The sequence below is a fragment of the Apaloderma vittatum genome, unplaced genomic scaffold (assembly GCF_000703405.1).
Source record: "Apaloderma vittatum isolate BGI_N311 unplaced genomic scaffold, ASM70340v1 scaffold12917, whole genome shotgun sequence".
Lineage (NCBI taxonomy): Eukaryota > Metazoa > Chordata > Aves > Trogoniformes > Trogonidae > Apaloderma > Apaloderma vittatum.
The window spans coordinates 80636-97540 of record NW_009727948.1 but is presented as its reverse complement, the minus strand read 5'-3'; the positions used below and the strand labels follow the sequence as shown (position 1 = coordinate 97540).

At 36.8% G+C, this 16905-nt stretch overlaps 1 protein-coding gene across 1 annotated transcript in view; it reads left to right on the top strand.

Annotated features, from left to right (window-relative positions):
* Positions 1 to 15933, top strand: part of CBLB (Cbl proto-oncogene B, E3 ubiquitin protein ligase) — a gene marked incomplete at its 5' end in the record, with an annotated part of 44380 nt that extends 28447 nt beyond the window's left edge. The window contains 6 exons of the mRNA XM_009873908.1: positions 1314 to 1451; positions 5693 to 5781; positions 5882 to 6013; positions 7310 to 7447; positions 9958 to 10077; positions 15239 to 15933. Of these exons, the coding sequence (XP_009872210.1) occupies positions 1314 to 1451; positions 5693 to 5781; positions 5882 to 6013; positions 7310 to 7447; positions 9958 to 10077; positions 15239 to 15501 (880 nt within the window). The remainder of the gene's footprint in view (positions 1 to 1313; positions 1452 to 5692; positions 5782 to 5881; positions 6014 to 7309; positions 7448 to 9957; positions 10078 to 15238) is intronic.
* Positions 15934 to 16905: the final 972 nt, after the last annotated feature.

Here is a 16905-nt window from a genome sequence, read left to right as displayed (position 1 = left end):
TTTGTGATTATTTTCTAAAAAAACCCAGGCTTTTATATGTATATTTAAATATATATATATCATCTCTGGAATGTGCTGGATTGAAATTAAAGAATGATTGCATGTCCATAGGAAAAGAAAGTTTATTCTTTGTGTGCCTTTCAACTCTCTGCCTGAGAATACTACAGAGTTCTCATTGTCCCTGTACATTTTTACTTTCTGCTCTTTAAATGGCTCTACAGCAGTGACACAAACCTCCTCTCAATCTAAGAAATCGAGGATGAAAAAAGCAATTTCACACTGCATTGCTGTGTGAAATTTTGCTCCCTCTACAGAAGGTGGTTGAAAATTGCAGCACGGAGTTTGCAGTTCAGTGCCATAAATCCTCTTTTCCCTGTCTTTGGCTAGTATGTCTTTGTGAAAAAGTTGGATTCCCGTCTTTCATGAGCTTGTTTCTGAAGTCACAGATGTGTAACTGGTTTCAAGAGTGTCTGAGAAGCTACAGGTAGCTAGGGAGCTCTAGGCTTTGAATATATCCAAACAAAAGTTGCACCTCTGAGTCCCCTGCTCTTTTTCTTTCTCCCTTTTTTTTTTGTTTGTTGTTAATTTAGTGACTGTCTAGTACTTCTGGTAGTTAGTTACTAAGTTTTATTCACAGGATACCTGGATGTTCTGAAGTCATATGGCATGATCTACAGTAAATAGTGAAAGACACATGTTTTTCCTTGGTGAAGAAGTGTGCTGTGTGAGGCAGGTGCTGCTTGTTACCTGTCAGTGGAGATTGTGAAGCCTACCTCTTCCCTGGGCTTCCACTGCTTTCAAGAAGTGATGTCAATATCTGTCTGGGAGGGCAATTAAAGACAATTACTGTTTGGAGTAAATATAATTTAAAATACAGGCAAATTCTGGGACTTTGATAATGTTATGGCTGGAGCAAGACCACTAAAAGGGTGAATGTCGTCTGCTTCACTGAGCTCTGCTGAATACTGTTGGCCCTGAATTAACTTGTGTTTAGTTCTTCTGATAAGTGCAAACAGGTTAAACCTTGTATGTGCCTGTTTTGCACTCTCAATTCTTTGCAATTCTGTGCTTCGTTGTGCTTGCTTAAAAGAGATGTTTAATTCTTGCAAGGTCAGCTGCCCTTTTCTCTGAATTCTCAGTGACAAAAGAGCTGGTAACCTTACAAGTTTGAGTTTGTCATGGTGTTTTTGTTACCTTTTATGTAGCAAACATGTATTAAGGATGTTTAGGCTAAAGAAGAATATTTTATGTATTATAGTGAGGTCAGTTAGGTAGCAGTTAAATCAAAACTGATCTTTTCCTCATCTCCTTAGATGCCCTGTTCCTTCAGCAAATTCTCTGTCTGACAAATCAAGGGATCACACAGATGATGATGATGAATACAAAGTTCCTTCTTCACATCCTGTAATATTGAGCTCACAACCACCTCATGGTCATAACATAAAACCTCGGTAAGGTAATTCAGCGGCCTTTAAGGCAACTTGTTTACAAAAGCTATGCATTTTCCAAAATTTAACTGGATTCAACATTTATAATGATGGTTAAGCTTGCCTGCCTTCTAAAATGTCTTACCTTTTCAAGCCTGGATTATTTATGCTTCTGTTTCACTTCACCACCATCATAAAGCTGTGAAGTTCACTTTATTGTAACTCTGTTGTGTTGGAACTGGGTGGTTTTTGCTTTTGATTACCATTTCTGCACTTGATCCTTTTTTCCCTTAGGTTGAGGTTTTCAGAATTGACCAGGAGATTCAACCCCCACAACTCCTGCAGAATTTAATTTTAAGGAGAATTGTGTGACTGAAAAAGAGAACCTTTTTTAAATTCAGATGGAATATACCTTTTTTGGTTTAAATGTGTTCTAAAATGATACCTCCAAAACTTTCACAGTTCTTAATTATTATTGGATTATGGCAAAGAGATTTGGAGCCAAGGGGCATGGCAACTGAGAGCTGTGTCATTCTTGGTGAATTTCTTTGACTCATTAAAAGAAAAAAATATCTGGAATTAAGAGAAAAAGTTTTGGGGACAAAAAAGGGCCAATTCTCTACTGGTCTTGAAGGTCAAAATTATGATATTAAAATCAGGTATTGATCTCAAAAGTTCCGATTCTTCTATTAAAAAATGCAGTGACATATTGCCAATTTTTCCTCTCTTTTTTCCTCTGTTTCGGAATGTGATGTCAAGGACCCACCATCAATAAAGCTCGGCATGTCTTTTAATCACAAAATTACCCAATTACCATTTTTAGACCTCTTTAGTCGCAGTTTAGAACAGGTTGACAAAAGGTTATAGTCTGGTCATTCTTTGCATACAGGTTAAAAATTGTCTTTATTGAAATGCTGATCCAACCTTCTCTATGTAGAAGTGGATGTTGCGCGGTTGTCTGAACTTTATGATCTTGAGTACTTAAACTCCTATCCTATAGTATGAGAATTTAAAAAATAATGAAAAAAATCAGTTATTAATACAACTCTTAATGCTAGCCAAGAAAAAAATGGTAAGAAAAAAAAATTCCAAGGTCCTAATCCTTTTTACCTTTGCCATTTTTTACCCGAGTGTGTCGTGCTTCTGTGTGGGAGTGTCCTTCCGTACCATGCAGTGTAGTCCAGTAGAGGCTGGCCGAGTTGCTTGCATGACTCGAGTTATATGGGTCGTAACCCTTCTCAAAGAAGTTCCCTGTGACAGAGGGGAGCAGTACATGGAAGGATTACCTTGTTTTAGCACCTTCTGAGGGCTACGTCTACGTTAGTAGTGTGGTGCAATAGGAATGAGTCTGTAGAGGCAACCAAATGACTCCAAGGACCCCACATCCACACTGTACATTTTGGGAAGTTTGGGGTTCATGATCCCATGGCTGGAGTCCCTTTTAGTAATTGCAGCACAGGGGGCGAGTTCCTTGCAGGACATGTTTTGAGTTAACATCATCCAGAATCAAAATTGAGTCTGCATGCTGAAACCTCTCTGCAGTGGAAACCAAAGTGCTGTGAGTGAGGATGACTTGTGGAGATTTGTTTGAATTTGTTCTCCTGACCTGATATCTAGATGAACCTGAAAGATTCTTGAGAAAGTAAACAGCTGGAAAACTAGGAACTTCTCATTTCCCAGTACCCTTCTTTTGTAGAAAATAGAGTTGATTGCTTTCAGTTGGCTGGTACAGGATTTCCCCAGGCCATTAGAATTATTAATAGAGGCTGTAGATCAAAAGCTATCTTTAGGTTTTTTCTGCTTTTTAGCTAGCTTGCTTGTGCTTATGGTTGGGTTTTCTGACATTAATCCAGGACTTGCTACAGAGAAAATACTTCAATTTGCCATTGAGGTTGTTCTGTGATGAAAACCACCAACTCTTCTTACTATATGTTCTGTTGAGAATTTTAACTTGAAACAAACCATTCTCCTAAGCACTTAAAAAAAAAAAAAAAAAAGAAAGAAAAAGAAAATCCTACTGAATATTTGTGAAGAATATATTCCATATACTTAAAATGTCTCCTTTTAGCTAATGTCACTGCCTAGATGTGAAAGCTAAGATAAAGCTTTTGGAGAGAATCTTGATCCTGGTTGATTCTGTGTTCTTTTAATGCATTTCTTTGAATCTCATGAGTGTCAGTAAAAGTTTCTTTTCAGTATTGTTTAGCAAAACTTTTTACAACAATTTTTATTTTTTCTTCCTTTTGTGTAATTTTTATCGCCTTTCAGTTTTGTCTCCCAGTGTTACTTTCTCTTATCCCATTCCTAAGTGCTGCTTCCTCAGTTCTTGTTTTCAGTAAACTAAAGAGCCTACAAAATTTCTTCTGGATGTTTTGTAGTTTAGGAATTACAGAGTTCTTCCAACCTGCCCCCAAATTTGCATTGCCTGTAAGACTTTTTGCTGGTTAACCAGTAGATATGACAATGCTAAAAATATTACAAGAATAATTAAAAAAAATAATTATTCACAGTCTTATTTCTGGCAGATCAGCTAATTGCCTGGTTTGGCATAGCTGATCATCTCTTTCCAGGTATGGAGCAAGTTCAGCACTAAGGAATGAAGGGAGAGAATTTCAGCGTAACTGAATAGGATACCATTAGAGGAACAATGCATTATTATATTTACCAACTTTCCCTAATAAAGATTTTTTTTCCTGAAACGAGAAAGCCAGAAGGCTTGCTTGTTAGTACTTGCCATCTTTCTGGTGTTTACTATTGTAAACACATATTTCAGCATGATTTGTGAACTGATCACTTAATTGGTCTCGTTATCGCCTGAAAACTGTTGAAGTGGTGCCTTGTTATCTTGCTGCTGGTGGCTGGTTAGAAGATTGAAAATGCAGAATATTTTCTACTTTAATGGAAATCTATTCTTAATTATTTAGTATATGTGCTGCGAAGTCAAGGAAAAGTGTGGCATCCACTGCATTTGAGAGAGTGAACCAATCTAATTTCAAAGATAGAAGCAACACTTCCTCTACCACTTCCCTGGGGAAATTAATTCATAACAAAATAACTCCTACCATTAGATTTTTGGTTTGTTTTTTAAGTCTTGTAATTATTCTTACATTTATTTCATTACCCTTAGTTATAACTCTTGGGACCACAAACACAATTTCACTTCCTCTTTCCTGTTTATATATTTTAAATGATTCCAGACCATTATTCATTCTTCCTTTTCATATGGCCAAAGCTGGTAGGTTTATTAATGTTCATACTATTGGTAAAAAAACTAAGATCTGAAATTTTAGTGGGTTGGAGTTTTTATTTTTAAGCTGGAATCGTCTAGCGCAGTGGCCTTTTTCCAAAGAAACTGTCTAGTTCTTTCTGAATATGTGGGGTCCACAGTTCCAATGACAGGAGTAATTTCCCATTTCTTTCACATTTATTTGAGCAATATTTAATGTTATGAAAAGGCTTTTGTTCTATGTTTTTCCCTCCTGCAGTAGAGCAGAGTCATCTTACAAAAATAATCTCCAGTATTTTTCTAACAAGATTATAGGCAACTTTGTACTGTTTGGTTTGTACGTTTTTCATATTTCATTTAATACTGTTTAATTTTGAGGATGTAATATGCTTCCATTTTAAAAAAAAATCAGTAAACTGTGGTAGAAGTATTAACAAGACTCAACTTTTTTCATATAGAAATGAATAGGTGCCTGCAAAACTGCTTTGGCAAGTTCAATTTTATATTTTCTGTAATGTTTAGCTACGAGCTTAGTTGAAACTTACTATTGCTAGTGGTATGTTGTGGTGTCTTGTTTGAGGTTTTGTTACAGTTTTATTTCATTTAATGACTTTTCTCTGTACTTCAGTATGGATAATTACCAAAACTCACGTTTCCCTTTATCATATTTCTGGTAGGGAAAATTCAACAGCTGGGAAGGCAAAATAGGATTGAGTCTGACTTAACTCTGTGAATAAACTAATGACCTGAGCTCTGAAGGAAGGACTACATTTAATGTTAGGTTTCCCTCTTTCTTGTAACGCAACCTTGTGTAGTGTCAATATCCCACCAAGAAGGCAGTACAATTCTTCCAAGCGCTTCTGTTGATAGTTAAGCAGTATCTGCTCTCAATATAAAACCCGTAAATTTTAAAACTGATGCAGCTTACTGTCTTTCATTTGATTCTGTATAATGGTCTGCCAGCTCTGGTACTTGGTCATTCTGGGAATTAATACGTGGATAACTGGTTGATTGTTTCCTGTTTAATGTCTGTCTCCAGAGTATGTGAGAATGGTCAATGTGCTGGAGTCACGAATGGAACACAGAGTACTAGTTCTGAGGTGAAGAAAGCCAAACATCCAGAGTTAGGTATGGCTTTATTTTTTTGCTGTTTAGGAAGAAGATTTACTCTGTGCTGTTCTAGAGGTACAGCAAGCAAACATTCACTTCTTGTCATTGTCTCGTTCAGGAGATGCCTGTGATGCCCCTGCTGTTCCAGTACCTTTGCCACCTGCACGACCTCCAACCAGAGACAACCCAAAACACAGCTCTTTGCTCAACAGGACACCATCCGATTATGATCTTCTGGTGCCCCCTTTAGGTTGTAGACTTTTTGCTGATTATATATAATGGTTAACATTGCCTAGATGAACCAAATGCCACGTTTATTGAAAAACAAAAAGTGTTGAGTACGTTAAGAGTAACAAACAAGCTATGGGCTAAATATTACAGCTGTAAGTCAATATTTGTGTCAGTGAACCATACCTGGTATCTGTCTGTAAGCCCTCATGCAAGACAGATGAAAAAGCATATTAAATCTGTATTCAAGCTCTGAAGAAAAGCAAAAGCATTTACCCTGAAATAAATTACAAGGTTTTTTGTCCTTTAATATGAAGTTTAAGCATTGCAATTTAATGCAAGAATGGAGAGGTTTTCCTATTGTAGCTTAAATCATTCAATTTCTTTTATCAAATATGAAGAATGCCTAAGAAGTGACATTTAAGTAAGAAAAAAAGCTAAATTAAATTAATGAGTTTATTTCTGTGTTTTTTCCACTGTTAAGGCACAGTTCAAAACTCACTGCTGCCTCCAGTCACCAAAATCTGTCTTTTCCAACCCTGATTTCTGTTGTGTCCTCCTACACAAAAGTCAGCAAGCTCTGCATATACACTGCGGCTGCACTTGGCCACCACCCACACCTTCACGGACAAACTCAACTGCATGATTGTGTCAGTGTGTGTGTGTGTGTGTCATCATCTGATTTTCTGATTCCATAAAACCTTTGGAACATTTGCCATGTTCCCGCGCTCTACACTTTCTGGTCCCTGAAGTGTTGCTGCATTGCAAGAGTACATAGTATTGAAGGCAGAAGAACACAGCTTGGTATCTCGAGTCCTGTCCACACGACCTTTGTGTAAGGGGTACATTCTTCTGCAAAGCTCTAGATAATTCAGTTTATATCTGGAGTCAGAGCTTTAAAACAGCAGTTAAAAGTAATATACAGTGTAAATGTAGCGTTTTCAATGTAGTCAGCATTGCTGTTTGAATATAAATGTATTTGCTTAGTCACTGAAACACAGCTGTTATTCTGCAAGGATATTCAGTGAAGCTTTCTTTATAATACACTCTTTGCAACTGAGCCACTAAAAGAAACCTCTCCCCGATCCCAGAAAAGAAACTGAGCATTGCAAAAGGTCATTCAGAGCGTGGCTTAGAAGAGGATTGTGCATAGTAAGAGCCAGGTTTACATTTTCATTACTGAAGTCACTGAGCTGCTAGATGAACCCTAAGAGTAAAGGCCTGGGCAGCCAGAGAAAAATAAATTTTAAGCTTCACTCTTCATTCTACAGTTCTTAATGAAGTTTTGCTCATCTAATAATTCTTTTCTAAAATGCAGGCGAAGATACATTTGATAACTCACCCCCTTCACTACCACCTCCACCACCACCTGCTCGGCACAGCATGATTGAGCACACAAAACCTGCTGGCTCAGGAAGCCGACCTTCTTCAGGACATGAGCTGTTCCTTCATTCTGGTAGGAATACAAAGGAAACAATGTGTTTTTATTTCATTTTCCTTTACTTCAGTTGTAATCAGGATTCAGAAGGCTGTTTTGTCTCGACTTCATTATGCAAAATATTAAAAAATAGAGTGGAATTTTTTCATGGTGGAGATGAAACAACTCGGAATATAAAAAGATGTAACTTCTATTACGAAGTAGTGAAATAAGGTCAATATTTCTATGCCAGGCTAGACATATTGTTAATAGTACTTTTCTAATAAGAGCTGTTAACTTGTGAAGTGCCAAGTTTTCTGCTTAATTTGTGATACTAGTCTGTATCCTTTTTTTCAGCTCCATTGTTCTCCATACTATAACGTAATTCATGGAGTTTATTTTCAAGTTGGAACTTGGGGAAAACCTAGAAAATAAGGGAAAAGAACGTAATGCTTTGTTAAAACTGTTGTAAAATTTTGCTGAAAAACACAGTTACAGGCACCTGTGGTTCATAACCTTTTTGATAAGTTTGCACCTACCTCTCCCCATGAATCACTGTGACACCCTCTCAGTTTGGTACTTTGCTCGTAGAAGGTATAAAAGCTGTGTTCACAATTTACTATTTTTGTCTCTGAGTTGAAAAGTGTTTGATTGTCAGGTTAATTACATCTGCTGCTGCTGATGGCAGATTTCAACAGGATTTTTGTGGGTTTTTGGGCCGTGCTTGTGAAGTGAAGTTTTTTTTCTCCTCTGTGGAAGCTTCCAAAGGATGTTGGTGTCTTAAGTTTACCTGTCCCAGGAATATTTTCAGTGATGATCTACCTTGTGGTGTGATGTCGTCTTCCTCCTCCTGTCTGTTTTCCTTTGAAGCTGCAGGAAGAGGGATAGATTGAAATGCTTTGGTAGTAGTATCTATCACAGGAAGGTTAGCATGCAGGTGACAAGCAGCCATGCACAACTCCACAATGGCCTGACAGGTTGTCGGGCATTTGGCTGACCTTTGTGAACGGTACTTGCTGTGGGATGAGCATCAGCTAGTTTAGGTTGATCTGAAGTGACCCTTTATGGAATGTTTTCATTATGTATTTTTTGCGACCAGTCCAGGCCTGACATTGAGTAATTTGACAAAGCTGTGTATGTTTTATAATGCAAATTCAGCTCACTGTGTTACTTTCTCATGCAAGCCTCTGAACGCATCCACATAAAAAGACTTTGCATGTTACAGAATGTAAAGATTGTTCTTCATAAATACAGGGCCAGGAGTTAATTTGTCTTTTACACTTCAAAATAAAAATAATGCAGTCTTCAGTAGTCTTGTCTGGATGCCTCAACTGTATCATCTGATGGAGAAACACACACTGCACCATTCAGTTCTGACTCATAGAAGCACACAAGCTCTGTCTATTTGCGTGCAGTTCACAGAAACCTGCAGAGTCTTAAATTATTGTTATTTCCATCACTGATAGTGTTAAAAAACATTTAATAGCTTTTAACTAAGAATCTGGAATATGTGTCTATGGCTACATATTGTTCTTCATATTTGCAGAGTGAATACAATCTTACAGCAGCAGTTTTCACTAATCTTAGAAGAGTATACATCTATTTAGGCATGCATGGTTGTGTGGATTGGTCTTTTTTTATTCATATGGTATTTCTAAAGCCATGTTACTCACTTTACATCTTGTCAAATAAACTGCTGTAGGTGATTTATGATGAGTTTTTAGTGATGGGTTTCCATATAAGTCTTGGGGGTGATTTCTAAGCTATCCATCAGAATCTGTCAGATTAGAATAATAATTTCATCATCAACAACAGCAAAGAGTTGCACTCACATACAAACGCCTTCATGAGTCCAGAGCAGAAGCCAGGTCCAGGATGATATTAACACTTGCTCAACTGCATCCTGAATAGAAAAAAAAAAAATAAAATACACAATGGACATGATATGCCACAACTATGTATTTATCTCATTTTTTCAATTTTTTGTTCCTATAATCAGCAGAGAGAACTGAAAAGCCTAGTCACAGCCTTTATCAGTCCCTGTAATATTAATATTTACCCATAAGAGGGACTGAATTAATAGGAATTTTTCCCTGCAGTCTTTGTGAACTGCAAAGCACAGAAGTCTTAAAAAGCTCTAGCTCAACTGATGAGCTGGGATGTTTCTAATTGTGCTGTTTCAGGCCTTGCAGCCTCTTCTGTGCTTTGCCAGCCACAATCGTAGCAGTGTCAGGTTTGGGTAATTGAAAGGAGCCTCATGGATGTGAACAGGAGAACAATGGTCAGTGCAGGATAGACTACATTGGAGCTGTGCCCCCCCCCCTTTTTTTTTTTGGTCACTTCAAGTCATAGTTACATGTCTACTATGCAAGTGTTGAATTTGGATGTACACATGCATAGGCAGTGATAGGGGGAAAACCTCTGGATTTATGGCTCCTCTGTCTGGACGGAGGCAATTTTAAGTCTAGCTTCTGTACATCAACCCTTCCCCCTCCCCTAAATCATAATTCTGATTATCCTAAGATGCTTTTTAAACTCTGTTGTTACAGATCCCCTTTTTGATCCTGTAACTGGTCATGTTCCTTTGCCACCTGCTCGTAGAGTAACTGGAGAAAATGTAAAAACAAATAGGACATCTCAAGACTATGATCAACTTCCTCCCTCTTCAGGTAAGGTAGAAAACTGTTCCTATAGAAAATGACAGCTTTATGAAGCAAATAAATTTTGTGGTAAACCAAAGAGGTTTTTGTCATTCCAGGCAACAAATGACAATACTAATATTGCTTTACAAAAATAGGAAATCATCAAACGATAACTTTAATAGTTCTGTAGTAAAGGTAGAAGTGGCTACCTCTTGTTTGTAGATGTAGATGTTACAGCTCTAGTTGCACTGGCTGTCAAACTGAATGCTTACGCAAGTTCTGATGTTCCTTGTTTTTTTGAGAAAGGTGGGGATTTTTCTGCCTTTAAAGCTCACGAGAGATCAGAAGTCCTGCAAAGGACCGCACTCATTTCACTTCCATCTTTTTGTTGCTCTTAAAAAGAAAGTAGTTTCAATCTTTAAAGTATTGTTTTCTGCTCTTTTTTGCTAATACATTTGTCTGAACTTATAAGAAAATTTTAAAATGTTCCTTTAATAAAACAGCAAGAACCAAACGTGTACGGTAGAAGCAATTCCTCTGCCACAGAAATTTTACTTCAGGCAACACAAATAGTAATTACAGGAAAGCTATTAAAATTATTTAAAATAATAACAATATTACCTCTATTTCAAATTACTTTTAGAGAGATTTTCTTTCCTTTAGATGAGCATGGTATGTGAGAAAGGGAGGGATTGTCCCACCTGCATAATTTTACTGTGTGGAGGGACTACACAAAGAAAAAGCCAAGCAATGCTTTGAACCATTATTCATTCTCCAGATAAGAGAGAATTCTTCGTGAAAACTCTTTCCTAATGCGTAAAGACTTACTTCTCCAGCCTTTCAGTTGTAATGATAATCAGTCTTCAATTGAAACAATCACTGGTGGAAAAATGATGTAATCTCTTTTTCTCAGGATGAGATAGTTCTACTCTGTTGGGGTATAGGAAAGAAAGAATACATTTTTCTGCCTTGGAAGTGCAGGGGAAGTTAAGCTACAGATATTTAAATGAAGTAGTACATTTTAGAATTGATGTAATCCCTTTGGTAAACAGTAGCACTTTTGGGAGGATACTTCTATTTTTTTCCCACTGTTAAGAAAAAGAATAATTGCTTTATAATGTGTGTTTTATATGTAACACTGTGAGGGAGATATTTGTCTTACAATGTTAGCCCTGATTTATTTATGGGATTTTAAATTCACTCGTAATGCAGGTTATGATAATGATAAAAACCACCTTTTAATGCTACGGAGTTACTGCGGTTCTTGCAATTCTATGGTAAAACAGTTTCTACTTTTCCTAAATTGCTGACAGATGCTTGCTGCTTAAGATCTTGGAGTTTCCTGATGACACTTAATAAATATTTGTCTATCTGTATGTTTCTCACAACCATCTTCTAAAACACCCACATGTGTTGACCTTCGCTATAGATACTGTTCTAAATCAGCATGATGTACAGGAAGATATTCAATTTAATTTCAATTTAATGAAAACTATGTGATACATCATGTCATATTCTTAATTAGGAAGTTGTTTTTACAGGGGCAGTATTCTATAGAACAGAACTGATGAGCTTAAAGATGAACTGATTCACCTTCATCTCTGATTTAAAAAGACAATCGAGAAGTTGTAACTCTATTCAAAACTTTTGGTTTTGCATTTCTGCACTAATCAGTTCGCTTAGGAAATTCTTCATTTTAGCCCTTTTGTGTGGTGAGTCTTTGAACTAGCTGGAAAAGTAACGTAGTTCACTCTAAAATCTAATTGTAATTTAGGCACTGGCTCCCTAGAGTAATGTGGGGAGTCCTTTAGCTTCTATGCTTCAGCCTGACTGTTTTTAAGGTTGCTGTCAAGATGTTCAACTGAATTGTTAACTTGTAATGAGAAATTTATTCTAATTCAGCAATATCTTCAGCATTGAACACTTAAGAAATAGATTTCAGCTATGCACCTAACTATTCCAAAGGCATGGTTTTTCAAACTTCTTAAACACAGCTTTTGAAAATGATTATAGTAAAAGCAAGAGAAGGTGATATTGCTAACAGTTCGCATATTTTAGCTGAGCACAGTCAATGACACATGGGAAACGTAGAAGAAAATTAGACCTCTAATACAGACGTCTCCTGTATTTCACTGAATTTAGTGATTCTGTACCGAATGATTTCAAATGGCTGGTTATTTGTCTACTGCCTATTCACTCTCCCGACCTTGTTAAAGCACTTGCATGCAAATTTAAATTTCTTCACACAGAAATGTTAGGGGGAGGGTGCCCCATATTATTTGAAAGTGGATTCCAATTAACCCTAGGGGAATAATGTGCCACGGTAATGCCAAATATGGAGACTGTACACAACAGCTTGATGGACCCGCATGTGCAGTTACTCCTTTCTCACATTCTCCCTGATCTACTACAGGTGTCCCCTGGGTGTGCTTTGTTCCTGTACCCCGGTTAGCTTAGATGTAGCTGCTTGCCACCGCTCCACAGGGGCCCTTGCACAACGAGCCTGCTTCTCAAGTCTGTTGGTGAAACACCGTGGAACGTACAGGAGAAGCGGCAAGGGGAGACAAGAAGCGGGTCATGTCGCAGCAGAGAGGAACAGGCAGTGGGCATCATTAACAGTTACCCACTGTGCCACAGAGCGCTTGCCTTTCGACTTCCTTGTGCCTTTTTTTAAACACTTACTAAATAAACCTGTGTCTGCCTATACACTAGCCTGTTACCAAAGGGTTAAATCAAGTGCTGAAAATCAGAAATGTGAGTGATAGAGGAAGCTCCTTGACGTAGAAACTCTTAATTGAATTGCACAATTAGAACATCTGTTTGAATTTTCGGTTAGACATCCACAGTACCTGAAACATCAGAGAGGGCTGGGAGGCTGGGAAGGAAAGTCCTGCTTAAATACCTCTATCTCAGTGTCCAGATGGACATGCAGCTTAGGCTTAGTATCTTTAAGCTCAGGATCCAATGTGATACCCAGCTTCAGCTAAAATTTTTTATAGATGTGAAGATATTGAAAGACATGTCAACGCTTAAAGAAATAATAATGGGAATTGAGTTAGAAAGAGAGGGCTGAAGATCTTAAAGTATCTGTGCTATAGAGAGATGTCACCATAGTGAGAATAAAATGCCTGTGCTGCAAATCTGACAGAATTAAAAATGACCTTTCCAAATGATGTGATTGCTTAATAAAGTTTGTTTGGAAGCTTCAGCAAAGTGAAGATTTAATACAAGAAGTAACTTCAGTTTTAAGCCTGTATTACACTGGATAGAGCAAAAAAATACCTCATGTAACACACACAGAAGGATCCAAACTCTGCAAAAGGAATTTCTTCCATACTTCAAGCCCAGGGGAAAATGTAGAGTTTGCAAAATAATTATCTTTCATCCTCTGTAGAAATGAAGTCCATAACAAAATGTGCATATTAAAACAGTTTGAAATATTTGTGAAAAAAAAGTTTGTTTTAACAGTATATACCTTTACTTTAAATATTAAGAATATTCCTTTGTTAAGAGTCTGGAGTTTTCTAAAATAAGAGAAAGGAGAAATTTGAATTTGTTTCTGATTTGGCTTTTAGTGATTAACCACATTTTCTGAGCTATAGTGTGTTTTAGTGAATCTTCCACACCTTCATAGCAGCTGCTTCATAGCAGCTTTGGATTTACTTCAGGTGTGTTTACTAGAATGTTTAGCATTTATAGAATTCTTTCCATCTTCAGAGAGAAAAACATAACAAATATTAAATACCCCTTACTATCTATAGATTGTGTTGTAACTATTTGTAAGGAAAATAGGCAATTAAATTAGAACAAAATTAATCTTAGTCCTGTACTGTATATTTTCAATCAAATTACTCTCATCAATTACGAATATCACCATCTTGCTAAAAGTATTATTTGTTTTTTTTCTCTGAATTAAGAAATAGAATTTAAATTTATAGCAGAACTCATCTGAATATATGGAAACTAAATTGAAAGAAAAATGCACCTTGGTTAGATGTACACTAAGGTGAACTATTTTCATTTGCTTTAAGTATTTAATGCACTCAGTTAAATTACTGTTCTCTCTATCCAGTGTTATGATAAGGTAATGTGTTGTAACAGCAATACTAGAAATACAACATTCTTTCATCACTAAAAAAACCTATCTCTGAAGTGCTTAACACTGCAAAATGCCATTGCAGTCAGTGTTAAGTAAACAGGAAGTATCACAACCAGAAATTCCTCTAATATATCTATCAAAGTGACTGTTGATGGAACTTCTAAGAACCCTTTTTGAAGGATTAAAGACTTCTTTTTTTAAAAAAATACTTTGCTCTTGAAAGTGTTTTCTGCTCTATGCCTGCTTGTATTTAAGCTTCTTATTGTGGAATCAGTAAGGATAAAGAGGTTTCAGTAAAGTACCAAGTTTACTTGAGCACGAAACTCTTGACTCTGAGAAGATTAGCAAGTTTCAATATTAGCTTTTTTCATCAGCACATCATGATTCTTAGCACTGGCATTAACTGTGAAGGTAACCTTTCCATAGAAGAGAAGGAAAGGGGAGATATTTCCAGAGGGGGACTGGAGAGGAAGGATCATGTTCTGTTCTCACCATGGAAAATAATTGGGCTAGAGGTTTTTTTGAGAAACCAGTTATTTCTGTGCTTATGCGTAACTGCTATGCATGAAATGAACTGCAGTTGGCTGAATAGAATCTGCAAGATGTACCAATAATTGAAGGATTTTTCTTCCTCAGGCCAATTGGCCGGATTTCTCTTCGGCACAACTTATCACAATTTTATCCAGGATCATAAAATTTATGTTTTGTTTTAAAAAACAGACTAAGAAAAAGTTCTGTCAACTATGAGTTGACAGTGGAGAACCTTTAAAATTTTCACTGGCTATTTTCACACCCTCTTTGCTGTTTCATCATACTTTCTTTTTCTTCCAATTTCAGATAATTCATACTGTAACTTGCATGTTCCTATCCTATTGTTAAAATAGGGTTTTACTACTTTGTTTCCAATTTGGATATTCTTCAGGAATTCAGCTTCTGCTGAAATTTTAAAATTAATTGTATCAGTGAATTAAAATCTCTCTTCCTGTTTCCTTAGAATTTTGCTTTTTTAACTGCTTCATGAGACTTGACCTACTACAACACAATTTAAAGCCAACTTATAATGATTTCTATCTCCTTTATTGCAAACAGATGGTTCACAAGCACCAGCCAGACCCCCCAAACCACTTCCTCGGAGGACTGCACCAGAAATACACCACAGGAAAGCACACAGCTCTGACAGTTCCACGGAAAATGTGGATGCAAAAATTGCAAAACTTATGGGAGAGGGCTATTCCTTTGAAGAAGTCAAGAGGGCACTTGAAATTGCCCAGAATAATGTTGACGTGGCCCGTAGTATTTTAAGAGAGTTTGTCTGTTTTCCTCCACCCGTCTCCCCACGTCTGAATCTATAGCAGCATCAGGATTTCCTTGGAGCATGTGAATTCTACATATACATGTGGATTGGGGAATGAGAGGAAGAAGAGAATGGAATATTTTTCTTTCATCCTTAGTAGAAGGGTGTTTGTTTCCAGCCGTTTATCAAAGGCTCATGGCTGCTCTGATCAAGACTTATAAATATGCTGAGGCTTATGTATTTTTGCTAGCCATACTTTTTTAAATCAGGGTTGAACTGACAAAATAATTTAAAGAAGTTTACTTCCCTAGAACTTTTAATCTGTGAAATGCTTTTTTCTTGTTTACAAGTTGGCAAGTTACAGTTTTCTAGTTGATGCCTGTACTATGTTCCTGTTCATATTCCCTTGTACTTGTGGTCAGTTCTGCTGTAGCATTCCCAACAGTTTCTGTGCTGTCCACCCCATCAACTAAATCATCACTTTCCAGAAGTTCTGTGTTTGTTTGTTGTTTTTTTTTCTCTCATACAAGATACTTTTTTTTTTGCATTTCAGCTCATCAAATGCAAAAAGTATGTGGCCTTCACTACTGATTATTTTTTTTCTTCTGAGACTCCTTTGCTTTTGAGAGAGGAAATATCTGAATGTAAAATGCATTATTCTATGAACTGTCTTTTTAAAGGCATTTTGACAGTCATGTTGGGCAGCTTTCTGTTTAACGTGAATTCTGTGACCTGTAGTCCTCAAGGTCTTTTATACACAATTTCCATAAAAAAAATCTCCACCAACAAATAAAACTCTTCATGCGTCAGTGATACTGAATTCCAACATGGGAAAGCTCTTTCAAATTGGACTATTTGATTGCGAATGTTCAGAAAAACCAAATGCAAATGATAATACTGTGGTTTGATTACACACTAATGGCACCAGTTCTCTGTGTAAACTGAGGAATGCCAGACTAGAAAGAATCTTTTTGAATCATGTTAAGGGTATTCAGGTAAATTCCAGTTCTAGCTTCTGTAAAAGAATGAGGTTAACTTTTTGTTTGAGTGATTATCCTGTGGTTCATTGTGGCTTGGATCGGTTTGTATTAACATGGAAACTTAAAATCGTTGATACACTGTTAATTCCTAATGCTACTGTAGCAATATTTTTTGCAGAGTTCTTCAGTAATCTCCTGCGCTGTACACTTTATTATTCTCAAGTATATGTTTAATACCCAGATTCATTCACTCACTTTACAGCTGCTTAGTTGGTGGTACATTTTTGCTTGCTTTAGTTAGTGATACCCCAGGCTTTGACATTTTATTTAGAGCCCAAATTGATGGGAGCCAAACTAAAAATCTTCCCAATTTTAAAAGAGAAAAGACAACTTTCTTCTTAGTACACTCAAAAGTTTAGAATTATTCTGGAAATATTTGGATTCCTAAGATTGCAGCTTTCTTGTTTTGTTTAGGAAACTTT